The following is a 20,074-nucleotide window of genomic DNA, read 5'->3' as shown; positions in this document are numbered from 1 at the left end:
GAACGGCACTCATGTTTCTTGGAAAATGAGGTCAACAGTTATACGTGGGTTGTGACACTCCTGCTAAATACAGAAATTAAACAGAGTTTGGAAAAACTGCCAAACAAAGCTCTTGGGAAGAGAAGAGGTGGGATTTATTGTCCTTAATTTCTGGAAAGCCTAGTTTTGGAAGATACAATGAAGCTCTGTCCTAAGGACTGCCTTTCTAGTCTTGGTTTCAGTTTTAGAAACCTGAGAAGGCAGAAATAAGAAAACTTCTAAAACTTGCAGTAAAGCTACAAGTTGCTCTTTTCCTGTTCTGGTTAAAGTAATTGGGAACTGACAGTTTCCACACCATAGTATTACTATCTTGCAAAGGTAGAGGATCTGAACTGTGACAAACTTTCCAAAGATTTGGAAACAATTTGATTTTCATCAAAACTGAACATTGCTTGGAAGATCTTCTATCAGTTTACAAATCAATTTCATCAATAAGATAACTATTAGACTGTGAGAATTCATCAAATTCTATCTTTTGCTTTTCATAATATTGGCCAATAAGGATATTTTCTTTTGTTCTTCTCAAAATATCAGAGTCTTAATTGTTTTTTTGTGCTGTGTGAGTGGGTTTGTATTAGAACGAAAGGGGCATATCATTCTAAATCCAGATTATTGCTTCGATGTTGACTAATTTGGACACTTGTTTTTAGAAATGAGTTTTGTTTTACAGGAAGACAAACCAAAAAATTATGGATCCTTGAGATCTTAAACAAACAAAAACAGAAATTACTAGGGAAACTGAGCAGATCTGGTAGAATCTGGACAGAAAATACAGTTAATGTTTCAAGCCCAGAACTGGCAGCAGCTAGAAAAAGATGGTACTTATGTTGATAACCAGGCGGTAGTTTGGTTGGGGGTTGGAGTAAAGGAATAAACAGCTAGACGGAGACGGAGCCCAGGAGAGAAACAGTTAGAAAACAGAGTAGCATACAAAAGGGTTGTTGATAGTAAGGCAAGGAAGAAGAGTTATAGAATCATGTAACATGGAAACAGACCCTTCAATCCAACTCGTCCATGCTGACCCAGTTTCCCAAACTAAACTAGTCCCATTTGCTTGTGTTTAGCTCATATCCTTCTAAGCTTTTCCTATTCACGGAGGAAAAACAAAGTTGCTGGGACAGCTCAGCACATTTGGCAGCATCTGTGGAGGAGAAAGCAGAGTTGATGTTTCGGGTCCCGTGACCCTTCCTCAGAACTCGGACCAGAAGCGTTAACTCTGTTTTCTCCTCCACAAATGCTGCCAGACCTGCTGAGCTTTTCCAGCAACTTTGTTTTTGTTCCTGATTTACAGCATCTGCAGTTCTTTTGGTTTTTCTATTCACATACTTGTCCAAATGTCTTTTTATTGTACCTGCATCTACCACTTCCTCTGACATTTCTTTCCATGTGCAAGCCACCCTCTGCATTGAAAAAGTTTCTCGTCAGATCCATTTTAAATTTTTCCCCTCACCTTGAAGCTGTGCCCTCTAGTTTTAAATTCCCATGCCCTCGGGAAAAGACGTTTGATATTCATCTTATCTATGCCCTTCATGATTTTATAAACCTCCATAAAGTCACTTCTCAACCTCCAATGCAAGAGAATCTAGATGGATGATAATAGAGACTATGAGTAGCTGAAAATGAGGTGACCGTGCTGAAAGAACCTATTATACGATTCTGTGCTGTTGGTGGGGGAGGTAATAAACTATTATTCTAAACTTTTAATTGCTTTATTTACAAACTATTAACTATATCTTTGAATATTTATGGCATATACTTTAAATCCTGATCTGATTGTTATTCCTTAGGTAATCAATAATTTGTAAGTAATTGAATTAAATCCTATGCATTAATTTTTACCTTAATTTTTCCCAACTCTTTGACGTAGAGGCAGGAGTTAACACTTCAACAACCATTCATAATCCCTGTTGATTTAATGTAAAGGATCCAGGCATGATCATTTGAAATGTAGCAAAAGTTATTGGTGAAGCTGAGATTCCAAACTCACATATCATTGAGATTAAAACCAGTAAGCTAATGAGAAGGAAGAGAGTCTGTGCTCATGTTAAACCAGAATAGGCAAGGCAAAAATTGATAATTGACAACACTAGCAATGTCACTTTCTGGTGAGATAATACCAACAATTGGGCTGGACATTGCAAACTCTAAGGGCCCTGACAATATTTTAGTAATAGTACTGAAGACTTGTGCAACAAAATGTGCCGCTCCCCTCTAGCCAATCTCTTCCAGTTCAGTTACAACACTGGCTGCTATCCGAAAATTGCCCAGGTACGTCTTCTACACAAAGTAAGGACAAATCTGACCTGGCCAATTACTGTCTCAACACTCTACCCATGATTGTCAGTGAAGTGATAGAAGGTGTCTTCAACAGTGCTGGGTCATAAAACAGTAAGGAGTAGGGTCATGAGAGGAGAGGGAAAGGATGACAGGTGTGAGAAGAGGAAGGAGGATGGAAGGGGAAAAGGAGAGGGAGGGGATGTCAGATAGGTGTGCGAGGGGACATGCATAGATGGGCCAGAGCAGGGAAGGGATGGCGGGAGAAGGAGTGGAGATGAATGGGAGGGCAAGTGGGGGCAGCAAGATGGGAGTCGGGTGGTGGAGGCGAGAGGGAAGGGACAGAGAAATGAGGTGAGGATTTGAGGGAGAGCAGGTGGTGTAGGAGGGGGACATCGAGGATAGATTGTTGGAGCGGAGTTTGGTGAAGGGGATTTGGGAGGGTGATTGGGGAAGGGTAGGGAATGGGTAAAGGTGGGGGTTAATGTGGTGAGGTGGGAGAGTAAAATGAGTGAGGGGAAGGGGGAGATTGGAAGGCTGATGGGGGACAGGTGATGAGGAGGAGGGGCGATGGGAAATGGGGGGGAAGGGGCAATGGGGGCGGGGCTTTTGGGGATGGGATGGGGCGATAGGAGATGGGGGAAAGGGGCGGTCGGAGATGGAGGCGGGGCCGTGAGAGGGGTGGGGCGGCCGGGGCCGCTGGTGCGCGTGCGCAGGCGGTTGGTTTTGGAGGGAGTGCGGCACTGAGTGCGAGAAACAAGTCAGGAGGGGCGGCGGGGAGCACCGGTAAGAAACATCGAGAAATTAACGTGTTGGGGCGGCAACAACCAGAACATACCCCCCCCTCCACTCCGTGACCTTTGGGGATTGGGGGGGCACAGTCTGGAAATAAAGTCACTTTCCACTGTCCCTGCCCCCCACCGTGTCCCAGCTCAGCAGCTCTGGCTGTTAATATTTCGAGTTCAGTGACCCTTGTTGCTCATTTGAAAAGCCACTGGATTTGCAACGTTAACTCTTTTCCCTCTACAGATGCTGCCAGACCTGCTGAGTTTCTCCAGTAATTTCTGTTTATACCCCTGAACGTTGCTGTGAACTGCATTTTCTTTCTCTCTTTGATGCGGCGTTTTATCGGGGTTAATAAGTCAAAGCGAAAGCAATCCAAATTCAGTAATATTCAAAAATTGCACATGATTCCATCTAAACATGTACAGAATGTGTGCATTTATGTCATCAATCAAAAAACGCTGGCTGTATTGGTTTCTTTCACATTCAGCCTTACTGAGTTGAATCTCATGCTATGATTGATTTGGCAATTTCAGCAGACTGCCTATGAATCAGTTCATTTCAAATTTCAATGTATTGTGGAAAATTGCTGTTTCCTGATTGCCCATTGTAGAAATCTGCAGGGTATTTAGTTTAGTGTTGAACCAATATCGAAACATAGCAGTTATAGAGGTAACAGAACACCAGGATAACAGCATTTATATAAAAGTAGAGTGGACAGTGGTGGAACTTAGCTGCAGATGGGTGGAGAGAGTGTGAGTTCTGTTTTGACAGCTGCATGGGGACTTTGTGTATGATGTTTAGGAACAGCAGTCCATGGAGCAGTGACTGGAATGGTGTGGATCTTTTCTCTTGTCATCTACTATTTTCTTGAAGAATGATTGATTCAGTGAGGATTGATGGTTAGGTATGTCAAAAATTCGAGGAAAACTGTATGGATCTTCCTATAGTGCACTTGGAAAATTTGCACGTGAGTTCTTTCCCACCTATCTGTATCTTCAATAAATTTAGCAGTCATAACTTAGGGCTTCCTTGTCCAAATCACTTACATAATTTGTTAAAAGACAAAGCCGCAGCACTGATCGCTATGGATAAGATTCTAAACATTTTGATCAGTTCCTAACCATTTATGCTAATTGTATTTTCAGTTAATTAGCAGATCTTCTATTCACGCTAAGCAACACCACATTTCCGTGAGTTTTTATTTTCCTCATCAAATACCATCTGGAAATGTCAGAACACTGCAAACCCGAGTTACCCTTTATCTGCAGCACAGACTGAGTGTTTTGCTGAACACTTCAGTTCAGTCTACATCCATGACTGTGAGCTGATGTATTGATGCTGCACACCACTCCCACCCTGACCTTTCTGTACTTGCACTGCCACACTCTTCCATTGAGAATAATCGGATCGAGTTCAGCAGTTTTATGTCATAAACACTGCACCAGTTTCTTTCGATCTGCCCCGATTCTCCTAAACTCCAATGAATATAGGCCCAGTTGAATTGATTTCTCCTTTGACAGTTGTGTCATCGCCACTCTCAGCTAAGTGAGCCTTCTCTGCAATAGTGAAGGGTCACTTGGCTGATAGTCATGTATTTTGACTTAGAGAAATATAGACTCTGTTGGACTGCACGTAATACTTAAGGTGTGGTCTTGACAAGGCTCTCCATTACTGCAATAAGACATCCTTACTTGTGAACTCAAACCCTTTTGCAGCAAGGCCAAAGTACTGTCCATCTTCCTAATTGCTTGCTGCACCTACCTGTTTACTTTCATTGCAGGTGTGCAGACATCGCTTTGTGAACCACATTTCCCAGTATATCATTTTGTAAATGATACGTGTATTTTCTGTTTTTCACACCGTGTATAGCATCACATTTATCCACGTTATACTGAATCTGCCATGTGTTTGTCTACACATTCAATTTGTCTGCATCACTCTGCCTCCTTATGTCCCGTTAATGATAGAGTATCTAGAACCATACAGGGTTTATTCTTCTTTCGGGTGATGGGGCTTTCATTGGCAAGGCCACCATTAGTTGCTCATCCCTAACAGCCCAGAGGACAGTTCAGAGTTAATCACATTGCTGTGGGTCTGGAGTCACATGTAGGCCAAACCAATTAGGGATGGCAGTTTTCTTCCTATTCATGAATCAGATTGTCTTTCCTGACACTCAGCAATGGTTTCATAGTCATCATTAGACTCTTATTCCAAATGTTTATTGAACTCCAATTTGAACATCTGACATTGTAGGATTCAAACCCATTATCACCCATAGAAATATCACCATGCCATGATCTCCCCACTGGTAGAATGGCTAAGAGTCAACCACCGAGGGTGGCACGGTGGCTCAGTGGTTAACACTGCAGCCTCACAGCACCAGGGACCCGGGTTCGATTCCCGCCTCGGGCGACTGTCTGTGTGGAGTTTGCACATTCTCCCCGTGTCTGTGTGGGTTTCCTCCCACAGTCCAAAGATGTGCAGGTTAGGTGGATTGGCCATGCTAAATTGCCCGTAGTGTTCACGGGTGTGTGGGTTATAGGGGGATGGGTCTGGGTGGGATGCTTCAAGGGGTGGTGTGGACTTGTTGGGCCGAAGGGCCTGTTTCCACACTGTAGGGAATCCAATCTAATTACCATGTTACTGTGGATTCGGAGTCACATGTCGACTCGATCAAATGAGAATGGCTGATATACTGATGCTGAGGAAATCAATGGTAGTCTCATAGACTAACCTAATACATTGAGAACTAACAGCTACCTTTTTGGGATTTGTACCTGTGTTCCTGGATCTCAGGATTACTAGTCTGGTGACATGACCCCTACACTACTGCCTTTTCCGGATCAATTTGAAAGACTCGTAATCCTGTGAGCAAAGAAACTTCTCACCTTTTTCCTAAGTGATCAACCCCTTATCCTGAGATTGTGACCCAGGTTCTACGTTATCTGGTTTAGAGAAACATTATGTTGACACTATAAAACTCCAGCGGAATCACCACTTTTTTTCAACGAGGTCACTTCTCATTCATGTAAACTCCAGAGTATCGTAAGACCGTAAGACATCGTTAGATAATCTTCTCATCTCAGAAACCAGTCTAGTGATCTTAAGTTGTACTGTCTCTAATCAAGTATCTCTGAAAGGTGGAAAACAAAATTAAATGGAATGTTCAAAATGTTTTGCCAACTGCCTATAAATAGCAACTTCTCCCTGTTGTTATTAGACTGCTGCATGGAGTTTTTACTGGAAATCATATTAATCTTGCTTTGCACATCTCTTGTGCAATTGTAACATAGAAGGACTGAAAATAGATGCAGGAATAGGCCTTTTGGCCCTTTGAGCCTGCACCATTATTCAATATGATCATGCAAACTCAGTCCCCCATTCCTGCTTTCTTCCATACCCCTTGAACCCATTAGCTGCAAAGGCCATGTTCAGCTCCCTGTTGAATATATCTAATGAATTGGTCCTAACAGCTTCCTGTGAGTGAGAATTCCACAGGTTCAAAACTTTGAGTGAAGAAATTCTTCCTCATCTCAACCTTGAATGGCTTGCCTCAATCCTGAATGGCTTACCTCTTATTCTTAAACGGTAACCCCTAGTTCTGGACTTCCCCAACATCAGGAACATTCTACCCGTATCTTGCCTATCCAGTCCTGTCAGGATTTTTTAATTTCAGTGAATACAAGCCCAGTAGATCCAGCCATTCCTCATATGTCAGTTGTGCCATCCTGGGAATCAGCCTGGTGAATCTTCGCTGGACTCCCTTGACAGTAAGAATGTCCTTCCTCCGACTAGGAGGCCAAAACTACATACAGTGTTCAAGGTGTGGCCTCACCAAGGCCCTGTATGACTGCAGCAAGATATTCTTACTCTGATTCTCAAATCCTGTAACAACGAAGGCCAGCATACCGTTAGCTTTCCTCACCGCCTGCTACACCTGCAGGCTAACCTTCAGCGACTGTTCCACCATGACACCCAGGTGTCACTGCATCTCACCTTTTTCCTAAACTGCCACCATTCAGATAATAATCTGCCTGCCTGTTTTTGCCACCAAAGTGAATAACCTCTCACGTGTCCACACCATATTGCATTTGCCACTTAGCATCCTCCTCACAGCACACACTACCACCCAGTATAGAGTCATCTGCAAATTTGGAGAAATTGCATTCAATTACTTTGTCCAAATTGTGAATGTATATCATGAACATCTGGGGTCCCAGCACTGAACCCTTTGGCACCTGACTTGAGTGGCGCCTGCCACTCTGAAAAGGACCCCTTTATTCCAACTCTCTGCTTCCTGTCTGCAAACCAGTTCTCTATCCGTGTCGATACATTACCTCCGATACCATGAGCTGTATGCCTTGCTCTGTCTAAACACAGTATGATCTGTATGTCCTTGATGCTATGATCTACCTGTAATGCCAGCAAAACAAAGCTTTTCACTGTATCTCAACACGTGACTACAATAAATCATATCAATATACTCCAAACCCCTTGTAACAAATGCCAGTATGCCAATTTAATTACTTGCTATACCTGCATAATAACTGTGTTGTTTATGAGTACACCCAAATGTTGCCGCATGAAGTTTTTAATTTTCACACTCTTAAAAATCAGCAGGCAGAATATTCTTGATGAGCAAAATGAAGCATCGCATTTCAGCAAACTGTGCTCAGTCTGCCACCTAATTCCTGCCCACGTAACTTGTCAATACCTTTGCAATCTCCTCACATCTTGCGTTCCCACTTAACTGTGTATGGTAAGCAAAATTGGAAACATTATGACTTGGGTGAAGAGGCCAAATTTAAGTACAGTTTGTAAATGGTATGTTCGTGAATATACTACAACTTAGTTCATTGAATTCAAACGATTTATGAACCATTCTGCTCATTGAAATTCAAAAATTAAATTTTCACTGTCAATTGGTTATTAGTTTTGATTTGTTTAAAACTATGGAAGAATTAGTGTTTATCTTTGAGGATTTGTAATAAGCTGTTTATCTGGTAATGATCATTATTTTTTATGTTTCATAAGTTGCTAGCGAAGACCTCTGATTACATAATCCTAGTTGCATTTTAAGGAACCTTTTCAATGTGTGAAAAGACTGACCAGATAGAGATGTTTGTGAAGATACATCCAAATAGTTATCTCTGAAAATCAGGAGGTTATTCTCATTTTTGTTATAAATGAGTCGAGGGCGTAACCTTATAGAGGTTTATTAAATCATGAGGATACGATGAATGGCAGATGCCTTTCCCTTGGGTGGGGGATTCCAAGATGAGGGAGCATATTTTTAAAGTGAGAGGAGAGATAACTCTTCTACAGAATGGTTAGTGTGGATTAGTGGTTAGAGGAAGTGGTGGATGCAGATACAGTTACAACATTTAAAATGCATTCAGATAAATACATGAATAAGGAATGCTTGAAGGGATATGGGCCAAGCGCCGGCAGGTAGGACTAGTTTAGTTTGGGATTGTGGTCAGCATGGATCAGTTGGACTGAAAGGTCTGTTTCCGTGCTGTATGATTCTATTACTCTCTCAGGCTATGAAGAGTCCTTTGGTGGACATATTTCTCAACTGGTAATTTTATGAGCTATAGACCTTAACCACAAGAAAGTTAATGGATACTAAATTACTGTGAATATGTCTTTAAATATAGGAACAGGACACATTGTGACAACCTATGAAAGTTCTATTTTTTTTGTAGAGATTTACATATTTTTAACTGTGCAAACCAAACATGTTAGTACTAAGTGACATCATTTTCATTGTTGGCTTAAAACTTACAAGCCTTAATTTTGGACTTAAGCATATAAATTACATTGATATTCCATACGCCCACCTGTTGCCTAGGAAAGGGTAGGAGAGTTCTCCCTTTCAGCTGGTCAACATTTATTCCTCAAAAAAACGTTAACAAGTCACTAATTGCATTTTTTGCCTATAGAAACTGTTAAGTATGAGATCACATTTTCCTTCCTAAAACCTTAAAGGTAATCATTTGGCTGCATAGATTGTGGAAAGTTGTGATATATGGGCAAGTTCTTCCATTCTTTCAGTATTACCATTTTGTGATGCGGATTTTTTCATGTAACAATTGTTCACGAGAACAAGATTGTAGTCTCTTTAAGAGTAATGATCAGCCAAAGTGTGTTTGGCTGTGTGTCTCTATATAATTCATTTCTACTTGTAATAATTAATTTGATTTTGTTTTTTCTTTCATAGGATGAGGATATTACTGGCGAGGTGAGCATTTATTGCCCATCCCTAATTACTCGGACGGTAGTTAAGAGTCAACCACATTGCTGTGGGTCTGGACTCACATGTAGGTTGGACCAGGTAAGGATAACAATTTTCTTCCCTAAAGGACTTTATTGAACCAAATGGTTTTTCTGACAGTCAAAAATGTTTGCTATGTTTGACTTATGTACATCAACACAAAATCTGTGCATCAACAAAAATAAACAGTTGTTTTAATTATTTTCAATTAAGGTAGATTGTCAAAGATCTGCAGTTGTCCATGTTGTATTCTACTTTCTATAATTTTTTCAAACTTTTGTTTTGCAGGCCTTATGTGTTCGACCTTTACTCCACCTCCTCACTCTTCACTCCTTGATCTGAATATAACCCGTGTGGAGTGTCATCCAGATAAAATATTAGTACGTTTCTGGGGTCGGTATAATCACATATGTGAATTGGATTATCATATATTGCATAATGAAGTACAGAATGCAGCAAAGGTTAGCACCAACATTGCAGTTGATGACTTTTGTTTCGCAGAGGACCTTTACAATGGCGAATGGCATCGAGGAAGGGTAATAAGAAAGGATGAGGAATCATATGAAGTATTTCTCATAGATGTTGGGATGGTGTTGACAGTTGATTCTAGACATATTGCTGCTGCTACTAAGAATTTATTCCAGTTGCCTCCAAAAGTGGTATGTGGCATATTTGCCAATATAGTGCCAATAAGAGGGATATGGTCCACAACAGCAACCAAATATTTTTCATCACTGACAACTTCCCGAATCAGAGGCTATGTTGAACCGCTTTTGAAGTGCCAAATTATTTTGTTGGAGGTCCCTGATATTAACCAAAAACTCTTTGAACTTGGTTTAGCAAAAATTATTGATGGTAATACTTTCAATTTTCTAATGGAAATTTCGAAAGATTTACTAGGATTACCTGGTTATGAGATTACTGAACCTCTGTATATGCAGAAATGCTGCAGGAAACCTGTATTTGATGAAACAATTATATTATCTCCAAGTTTCCAACGAATCCTGGATGTTTTGAGCCCAAGTTTGCAAACTGGTGTTACAGAGACTGTAAAAATAACGTGTGCTTTAGGGCTTCATAACTTTTACTGCCAGTTGAAAAGACTGGCTCCGGAGCTAGAAACAATGACCAGAGACATGCAATGCTACTATGAAACTGAAGGGAAAGAATTAAACGATGGACCTATTGACAATTTTGGTGCACTTTGTGCTATAAAAGGCAAAGATGGAAGATGGTACAGGGGAGTTGTAAAGCAACTCTTAACCTCTGGCCAGGTAGAAGTTTGGTTCATGGATTGTGGAAGGACTGAAATTGTCCCTCCAAATTATATTAAAAAATTGATGCCAGCTTTTTTTATGATGCCTCTGATGTCATTTCCTTGTGCACTAACTGGCTTATCATATCAGACTAAACAATGGATAAGTTTGCAGGCTGACATTTTGAAGGAATCACTGTTTGAGGAAACATTAACTATTAGCATCGATTCCTATTCCTCTGAAGAGAATTTATACTATGTTACACTCTACAGGCAGAAAGACATCAGCATCCACCAAGTAAATGGAATAATGTCAGAAATAAATCCAAAGATTGAGTGTAGCCCTAAGAAGAAAGAAACTAGGGATAGTAGCAACGGACAAATTAGAAAACTTCAAGAAACCAAGGGGAAAGGAACTTGGAAAGAGACATGTAAGCCAATACAACATTCTGTAAGATCTGATGAGATGAAAATAAATTATTCCTATGTTGGATTTGTTGAATATGTAATTAACCCATCTGATTTTTGGATTCGAACATCAGAGTACAATGATGAGTTTGAATATTTAATGATCAACATTCAAAACCACTACAGCAAAATTGGCATAAATGAAGGGCGAATTCAGAAACCAGTACCTGGTTTATTTTGTTGCGCTAGGTATAGCAAAGATCTACATTTTTACAGAGCAGTTATTAAAGAAGTACTTGATGACCAACTCAGAGTATTTTTTGTTGACTTTGGAAATGCTGAAGTTGTAGATTTTGATACTGTGAAATCCCTGCCTCCTGAGTACATGAATCTGCCTACTTTGGCAATGAATTGTTCTATTGCTCATGTTTTTCCCATTGAGGAAGTGTGGACTAAAGATGCAACTAACTTCTTTAAAAAAGCTGTATTCAACAAGAAACTTTCTATTGATGTAGTCTCAAGGCAGGGCAGCAGATATGTCATAGAAATTAAAGATATGGAGTGCAGGGAGCAGTCATCTATTAGCACAATGATGCTTGAAGCTGGGTATGCTGATTTTTGGAATGTACAGCCGAATGTTATGTTATTTGAACAGAAATGTCAATGGAAATTTCCAAAATCCAGAACAACCAAATCAACTACAAGTGAGAAAAGGATATATACAGATAAAAACTGGAAGTTGAAAAGTTCATGCAGTGTTCCATTTTCAAATATCTCAGTGTCCCCTACTTTATCTCCAGCTATTGCAATGCATAATAGCTTTCCACGTGTACATCTTCACCTGCCATCATTGATTAAAGAGTCCAAAATGGCATCACCATATAGACAACAAGTATTTAAACTTGGGTCTGTTCTTGATGTGAGAGTGAGTCATATAAATTCTCCAGCAGAATTTTGGTGTCAACTCCAGAATAACTCAAATCAGCTTAAATTGCTCATGAGGAATATGCAACATTACTACAGTATTCCAAGAGATACTTTTCAATTTAAGCACACTGGTTGTGTTGTAAAGCATGCCGAAGATGGTCAGTGGTATAGAGCATCGGTTATTCAAAGAAACTTTCCAAAAGAAGAGGTTACTATATTGTTTGTTGATTATGGTATCCAGCAAAAGATACCTGTCAAAAATCTTTTTGCTATTAATCCAGAATTTCTCCATCTAGAAGGACAGGCATTTAGATGCACTCTTAACAACATTATTCAATCTGTAAGCCGTGATCCTCCTGTTTGGGATCATGCTTCCTGCAACAAATTTAAACAGTTCATTGACAATTGTTTAATTTCTGGGGATCGTCTTAAATGTACAATTTTCTCAATGGCTCTGATGGATGGAAAAGGTCTGTGCAATGTGGTAGACCTTCATACACCATTTATTAATGTATGCCAGTTACTTTTGGATATGGGACTAGCTACTTGCATTGAATCACCATCTTCATTTAATCCCTCAATTCAATTATACACACCGTATTACAGTGCCCATGATATAAAAGTTGGAAGTGAAGAGAAGGTGTATGTAACCCATGTGTCGAGTCTGTCAAAATTCTATTGCCAATTGGACAAAAATACTGTCGTTATGGATACACTTAAGACTGAGGTGGACATTGTTAGTGAAAAAATGCAAGGACAAAGATTAGATTTGGATAAAACCAGTATGTGCTTAGCTAAATATTTTGAAGACGGTCATTGGTATCGTGCTATAGCCCGTTCTGTGCAATCACCTGAACATTTTAAAGTGTTTTTTATAGACTACGGCAACACCGAGGTAGTTGATAAGAATGACGTTGCTCCAATTCCTGAAGATGCGAAGGGTTTGATTTTGATACCAATGCAAGCAGTTAAATGCTGTTTGTCCCTTTGTCGTCAGCAACTATCTGATGAAACTCTTGTCTTGTTTAAACAGGCTGTAATGGGAAAACCACTAACTGCATTTGTTGTAGCAAAAAAGTCTGATGGTCAATTAATTCTTGAGCTTTATGATGGAAGTGTAAAAATTAGTGCTCAAATAACAGGCCAGTGCATACCTTATCAGTATGGAAGAGACATAATGTGCCTTGATGAAACACAACGGCAAAGTGGCAATTCTCTTCATCCAGCAAAAATAGTTCCTTCCACAGAACAACTGATAAGGAAACAACCTGATTGCTTAGTGCACTTAATCAAAGAAACAAACAAACTGATCCGCTCCTTTTTGAAAACAGACCAACATGATGTCGGACATAAAAATAAAGAGCAGAACAGCAACCTTAGAAAGGAAAATGCGCGATGTGTGGTTGGAAAACGTTTCAAAAATAAAAAGAATTGCCAAAATGAAATTATCCCTAAATTTAATGCACATCTTGTAAGACTGAAAAAAACATGCAACAGAAAGAACTTGAGTGAAACAGACCATACAGTCAAGGCTGCAAGCCACCAGGGGAAGATTAAGAAGGCAGCTCATGGTGTAATTACCTCCAGGAAAACATTGCCATTTACTAAACTTTGTCATCTTGTACAAAACAGTCCTGCAGTGCAAAATAGGATGATGTTGTCACAGTGGCCTAGACTACAAAAGGACAGCATCGTTGAACAAATCATTGTGTGTCAACAGAATGCCTTTGAAAAAGTTAAGCATCTGTTAACTAAATATGTAATGTACCCTGTGATTCTGTTAACTGATGAGGAAGTTATCAAATTGCTACGAAAGTTGGATTCTAGATTTATGGAGGTTCAGATTAACCAAGATGCTGTTTCTCGCACTGAAACATTTTCTGTAATGGTCCACAAAAATCAGTTAATTCGTGCTTCAAAAAATTATTCCCCTAGTTTTGATGGATTGATGAAGGAAATTAGTTTTGCAGAAATGGAGAACAAAATGGCAAACAAACAATGTTTGGTGTCACCAGAAACTTTGCTTCCTGTTGATAAGAATGTGTTTTGCTCAGCATTGAACCCAATTTTGTGCAGCTGTATCCAGACGAGAATAGAATATACTGGCTTTGCTACTTCTGTGATTGATCCTTCAGAATTCTACATTCAGCTTGAAGATACTTTTGAAGCAATGAAAACACTCTCTTTACTGTTGGCTGAATTGTCAGAGGATTGTCATCCTTTACCTCGAGACCTCATGAAGCCTGGTGTAACTTGCCTAATCAAGTCTGCTACAGATCAGCAATGGTCTAGGGTGGAAATATATGAAGTGCCTCAGCAATTTGTTATTGTTAGAGCTGTTGATTATGGGCATTATATTTTCGTACCATTTTCAGATTTGAGCAGATTGAGAGAACTTCCAACAGAACTTGCAGAAGTACCACGCTTGACTAATCCCTGTAGTCTAAGTAATGTTGTGCCTTCAGTTGGGCATAACTGAACAGATGAAGCTATAATTTTCTTTCAAAACTCCTTAAATGAGCAGACTTTAACCATATGTTTCAAGCAGTGTATATCTGTGTTGCACTGGGAGGTAGATCTTGTCATGAACAACAAGAATGTTGCAGAAGATTTAGTTTCTGCAGGACATGCAGCTTTTCTGAAAGGAATTCAGAACTCCTCAATCAAAGATACTGTTAGTTCAGAGAACATTCAAGTACCGACTGAACCTGTTTTAGAGCAACAGTTTCATAAAAATGAGCTTGCAGTCATTTTACTGAATGGAGATACCCTTGAGAAATTTGAATCCACTTATCCAACAGAATGTGAGTATTGATTTTATAAAAATCTTTATTTAGCAATGTATACATTTCATTTTTAACTAATAGCCTTCCAAATTTGACAATAGTTCTGTAGTTTTTAAATATTACTAAGTGCTTGGTGTAGTTAATTGATCTTCTTTTTCATTTGTGTCAAATTTTCAAAATATCTTTTGAGTTGTATGGAAATTATAAAGCTACTAAAAAAATGCCTTTCATTCCTTAATTGTCAAATTTTGTCTACAACAGTAAAATGTCCTAAGATGTTTCACGTTTATAAACTGTTAGGGAAATGCACATTTGCCGTTCAAAGTACCGTGTCTCTGTGGGAGAAGTGAAAAAAATCAAAAACGTAGTTCATCAAGGTGTAGATAGAGATAGAAGAGTGACTCACTGGTTAACACTGCTGCCTCACAATGCCAGGGAGCCAGGTTTGATTCCACCCTTGAGTGACTGTCTGTGTGGAATTTGCACATTGTCCCTGTGCCTGTGTGTGTTTCTGCCAGGTGCTCAGGTTTCCTCTCACAGTCCAAAGATGTGCAGGCTAGGTGGATTAGCCACGCTAAATTATCCATAGTGTTGAGGGATGTGTACTTTAAGTGTAACAACGTATAGAGTTGGATGGACACAGCAGGCCAAGCAACATCAGAAGAGCAGGAAAGCTGATGTTTAGGGCCTGGACCCTTCTTCAGAAATGCCAGAGGATGATGCGTTGGATCCGGAGGTTGGTGGGTTGGTACGTGAGGATGAGCGGGTTTCTGTTTTGGTTATTGTTATGGGGAGGGGCTGTGAGGGATGAGTTGTGGCACTTCTGCCATCTGCAATCTGACTGCACTACCAAAAACATTTTTCCCTCCCTGCCCTTATCTGCCTTCCAAGGGTCCACTCTCTCCGTGACTCCCTTGTCCACTCCACACACCCCAACAGCCCCAGCACCCCTGGCACTTTTCAGGAAGTAGCAGGAAGTGCTGCACCTGCTCCATCCCCGCCCCCATCCCCATTCCAGGCCCCAAGAAGACCTTCCACATCAAGCAGATATTCACCTGCACATCTGCTAATGTGGTGTATCCGCTGTTCGTGATGTGGCTTCCTCTACATCAGGGAAACTAAGTGGAGGCTTGGAGACTGCTTTGTGGAACACCAATGCTTGGTTTGCGACAAACGACTGCACCTCCCAGTCGTGAAACTTTTCAACTCCCACTCCTTGGATGAAATATCCATCCTGGGCCGCCTCCAGTGCCACAACAGTGCCACCCAAAGGTTGCAGGAACAGCACCTCATATATCGCTTGGGAACCCTGCAGCCCAATGGTACCAATGTGGACTTCACAAGCTTCAAAACCTCCCCTCCCCTGAGAGCATCCTGAAACCAGCCCAGCTCCTCCCCGCCTCCCTAACCTGCCTGTCCTTCCTCCCACCTGTCCACTCGTCCCACTCTCACCCCCTACTAACCAGCCTCATCCCGTCTCTTTGTCTGTCTGTCCTCCCTGTCCTGTCCCCACCCTAACTCCCCGCCTACACTCGCCTCTACTGGCTCCATCCCTGCCTCTTTGACCTGTCTGTTTCCTCTCCACCTATCTGCTCCTTTTTCCAGCTTCCATCCGCCTCCCCGCCCCCTCTCTCTTTATATTTCAGAATCTCCTTCCCCTGCCCCATTTCTGAAGAAGGGTCCAGACCCGAAACATCAGCTTTCCAGCTCCTCTGATGCTGCTTGGCCTACTGTGTTCATTCAGCTCTGCACCTTTGTTATCTCAGATTCTCCAGCATCGGCAGTTCCTACTATCTCTGTAGTTTAGGTGTGTTAGCCATAGAAAATGCAGGGTTACAGGAAACATGTAGGGGGCTGGATCTGGGTGGGATGCTCTTCGGTGGTTTTGGTGTAGATTTGCTGGGCCAAAAGGCCTGTTTTCACACAGTAGGGATTCTATGATTGGAAAAAAGGTATTGAAAATTCTCCTCCTAGGCAGTCAATATAAGTTCAGGAGGTTGCAATGACATGATAGTATTGTTTAGTATCTATCTCTTTTGTAAGACAGTTTCCATCCCACCCAGAAATTGAGTCTACCCATGTCAAATGGTTTAATACTGACTATCCACACTGAAAACTTGTTCTTTAGTTCTTTTCAAAGAGAACAGAAAACCTGTCTATCATACCACCTATTTCTTCACTTGTATAATTTGGGCGTGTTATCTTCTCCGACTCATCAACTTTTGAAAAATTTTACGATGTGCACCCTGATACAACTGATGGAAGTAATGTGTTGATAATCAAAGCCCACTTGTCCATTTGCACATTAGTATAAATATATGAATCAATTTGTCAAGTAGGCCCCTTGATCTCCCTTTTTGTATTACTATCCAGAATAAAAGTGACTTGTAATAAGATATTATAATTAACTAGTAAGCATCTGTTCATTATAACCCAAACCTTTTTAAAACAGTGGCATGGTTTAATGTGAAATTAGAACTACATCCCCTCAATCTGAAACACATGCACACAACACAAAGGAAAATTATCTCTGGAAGTGGTTTCTTCTTTTGCCGTTTTTAAAAAAGAAACCTTCTTGTTAGCCAAAACAAAGGATAGAATTTGATGACTGCTCACAGTCTACAGTGTTTCTTGTTAACAAATTGAATTACTGATAGCTGCAGATTGAGGGAAGATCTTCAGTTTCAATGAAAATCAAAAATCTTTGGAAAGAAGCTGTGGTTTTAGCTTTTAGGGATTCACAAAGTAGTAGAAATTTGCGGAGAAAAGTGCCGCACAAAAATAACGATTTTATTTGATTAACTTGGTTCAGTTGGCCAGCCTTTTATCTTGGTATGTTTAAAATATATGCATTAGACCATAAGACGTAGGAGTGGAAGTAAGGCCATTTGGCCCATCAAGTCCACTCCGCCATTTAAATCATGGCTGATGGGCATTTCAACACTACTTCCCTGCACTCTCCCCATAGCCCTTGATTCCTTTTGAGATCAAGAATTTGTCGATCTCTGCCTTGAAGGCATCCAACGTCCTGGCCTCCACTGCACTCTGCGGCAATGAATTCCACAAGCCCACCACTCTCTGGCTGAAGAAGTGTCGTCTCACTTCAGTTTTAAATTTACCCCCTCTAATTTTAAGGCAGTGCCCACGGGTCCTAGTATCCCCGCCTACTGGAAACAACTTCCTAGCGTCCACCCCTTCTAAACCATACATTATCTTGTAAGTTTCTATTAGATCTCCCCTCAACCTTCTAAACTCTAATGAGTACAATCCCAGGACCCTTAGCCGTTCATCATACGTTAAACCTAACATTTCAGGCATCATCCGTGTGAATCTCCGCTGGACACGCTCCAGGACTAATATGTCCTTCCTGAGGTGGGGGGCCCAAAATTGGACACGGTATTCTAAATGGGGCCTAACTAGAGCCTTATAAAGCCTCAGAAGCACATCGCTGCTTTTATATTCCAACCCTCTTGAGATAAACGACAACATTACATTTGCTTTCTTAATCATGGACTACCTGCAAGTTAACCTTTAGAGAATCCTGGACCAACACTCCCAGATCCCTTTGTACTTCTGATTTGCGAATTTTCTCACCATTTAGAAAATAGTCCATGCCTGTATTCTTTTTTCCAAAGTGCAAGACCTCACATTTACTTACATTGAATTTCATCAGCCTTTTCCTGGACCACTCTCCTCAACTGTCTAAATCTTTCTGCAGCTTCCTCACCTCCTCACTACTACTTGCCTGTCCATTCTTTTTGAATTAACTGCAAAAGTTGATCAATTCAGTAGTTGATTTGTAAAAGTATTTTGCTGTAATGAATGAAATTTGACATTTAATTGATATGCAATATTTTAATATAATTAAGTCAGACTAATCATACCATTAATTCTAAGAATGTTAGGTACGGACATGTAATACAAAACAATGAAAATGTTATTTTAATGAGTTATCTTCCTCCAGTTAAGATTTTTTAAATCAAAGAAGCACAAATGATGCTTAATCTATCTTACAATATAGTTTTGTTTTGTTTTTAGGTATGAACACAACTTTCTAAAGCTACTTTCCTGCAAAACGAAACTTTAAAGACTGGCCTCTGCAGCGACATTATTCATTTCACTGTGTCTTGTATTGAATCATGCTCAAAATTGTTTAAAAGTATATGAGATTGCAATTAATCGTGAAAAATTAAGTGAAATTGTTGAAACACTGAATCTTTCAACATTCAGAACCTTTGAAGGATGTCAGAAATGCAAAAGCTGTAATTAATCTTATGGAGATTTAATTGCACAGAATTTAAAATAAGTTTCAATGGTCCAAACAGGTCAGTGGAGATTAAGAATCTGTCGCTCATACGACTGGATATAAAACTGGAATTTTCTGTTTGTGAAACTGCTAGAATTGCAGATTGATTTTGTTGAAGTTTGCTTATTTGAAATTTATTTAGGATAGGACTCTACTTAAGAATGTTCAAAATGATGTACGATTTTTGTGAAAGTGCAAGTGAAGTTCAGATTTGATTTAATATATTTGATAAATACATCCAAAATATCTTGAGTTTCTTACATAGTCTTTTAAAGAAAATAATAATTCTGTTTAACTGGTTGAAATAAAAGTTTTTTTTGTGTTTGCTTTAAAGATGTTAGTATTTAGTAGTTATTACTATTTGAAAACAAGTATGGAGTGTGCTTGTGGGAACTGATGATATACTTTGGAGCTGAACTAAACTTCATGAGCATAAATGAAGCCAGATTGAATAGCTCATTTCATTAAATAAATATAACTAAAAATACTGACTTTTGTCTCTACTAGTTTGCAGTCACAAATGTTGAAACGTGCAAATAATGCACTTGCTGATCCTATCTGCTGACCATCTGTTTTATCTCTTACGAATTTTGATTGAACAAAATCTGTGGGGACTGAGTGTGTATAAATGCATAGGAGGATTAATTAACAAATTTAGACTTCATAGATCATAGAAACTCTACAGTGTGTTTACAACTCAATGTTCCACTTTGGAAAATGTTGTGATGACTTGTACTTTTTTCTGCAACCCTAGAATTTGAACATAAGAACTAGGAGCAGCAATAGGCAATTCAGCCTTGAGTCTGTTCCACTGTTTGATATGATCGTGGTTGATCTCATCTTGGCCTCAAATACACTTTCTGACTCAACCTCTATAACCCTTCGATTCATTATTACTTAAAAATCTGTTTATCTCTTCCTTAAATGTACTCAGAGAACAGAAAACAGGCCGTTCAGCCCAGGATGTTGTGCTGACCTATTATCCTACTAAGATCAAACTACACTGTGTACCCTAG

At 39.9% G+C, this 20,074-nt stretch overlaps 1 protein-coding gene across 1 annotated transcript; it reads left to right on the top strand.

Annotated features, from left to right (window-relative positions):
* The first annotated feature begins 3,004 nt into the window (after positions 1-3,004).
* Positions 3,005-19,508, top strand: LOC125452717 (tudor domain-containing protein 15-like). The gene is given in 4 exon segments (XM_059645712.1): positions 3,005-3,099; positions 9,323-9,436; positions 9,665-14,770; positions 18,791-19,508. Coding segments are annotated over 2 exon segments (5,121 nt in total). The 5' UTR covers positions 3,005-3,099; positions 9,323-9,436; positions 9,665-9,669; the 3' UTR covers positions 18,811-19,508.
* Positions 19,509-20,074: the final 566 nt, after the last annotated feature.

This window comes from Stegostoma tigrinum, chromosome 4 (genome assembly GCF_030684315.1).
Source record: "Stegostoma tigrinum isolate sSteTig4 chromosome 4, sSteTig4.hap1, whole genome shotgun sequence".
Classification (NCBI taxonomy): domain Eukaryota; kingdom Metazoa; phylum Chordata; class Chondrichthyes; order Orectolobiformes; family Stegostomatidae; genus Stegostoma; species Stegostoma tigrinum.
Note: the sequence above shows the minus strand (reverse complement) of the source record. Positions and strands in the feature narration are given on the sequence as shown.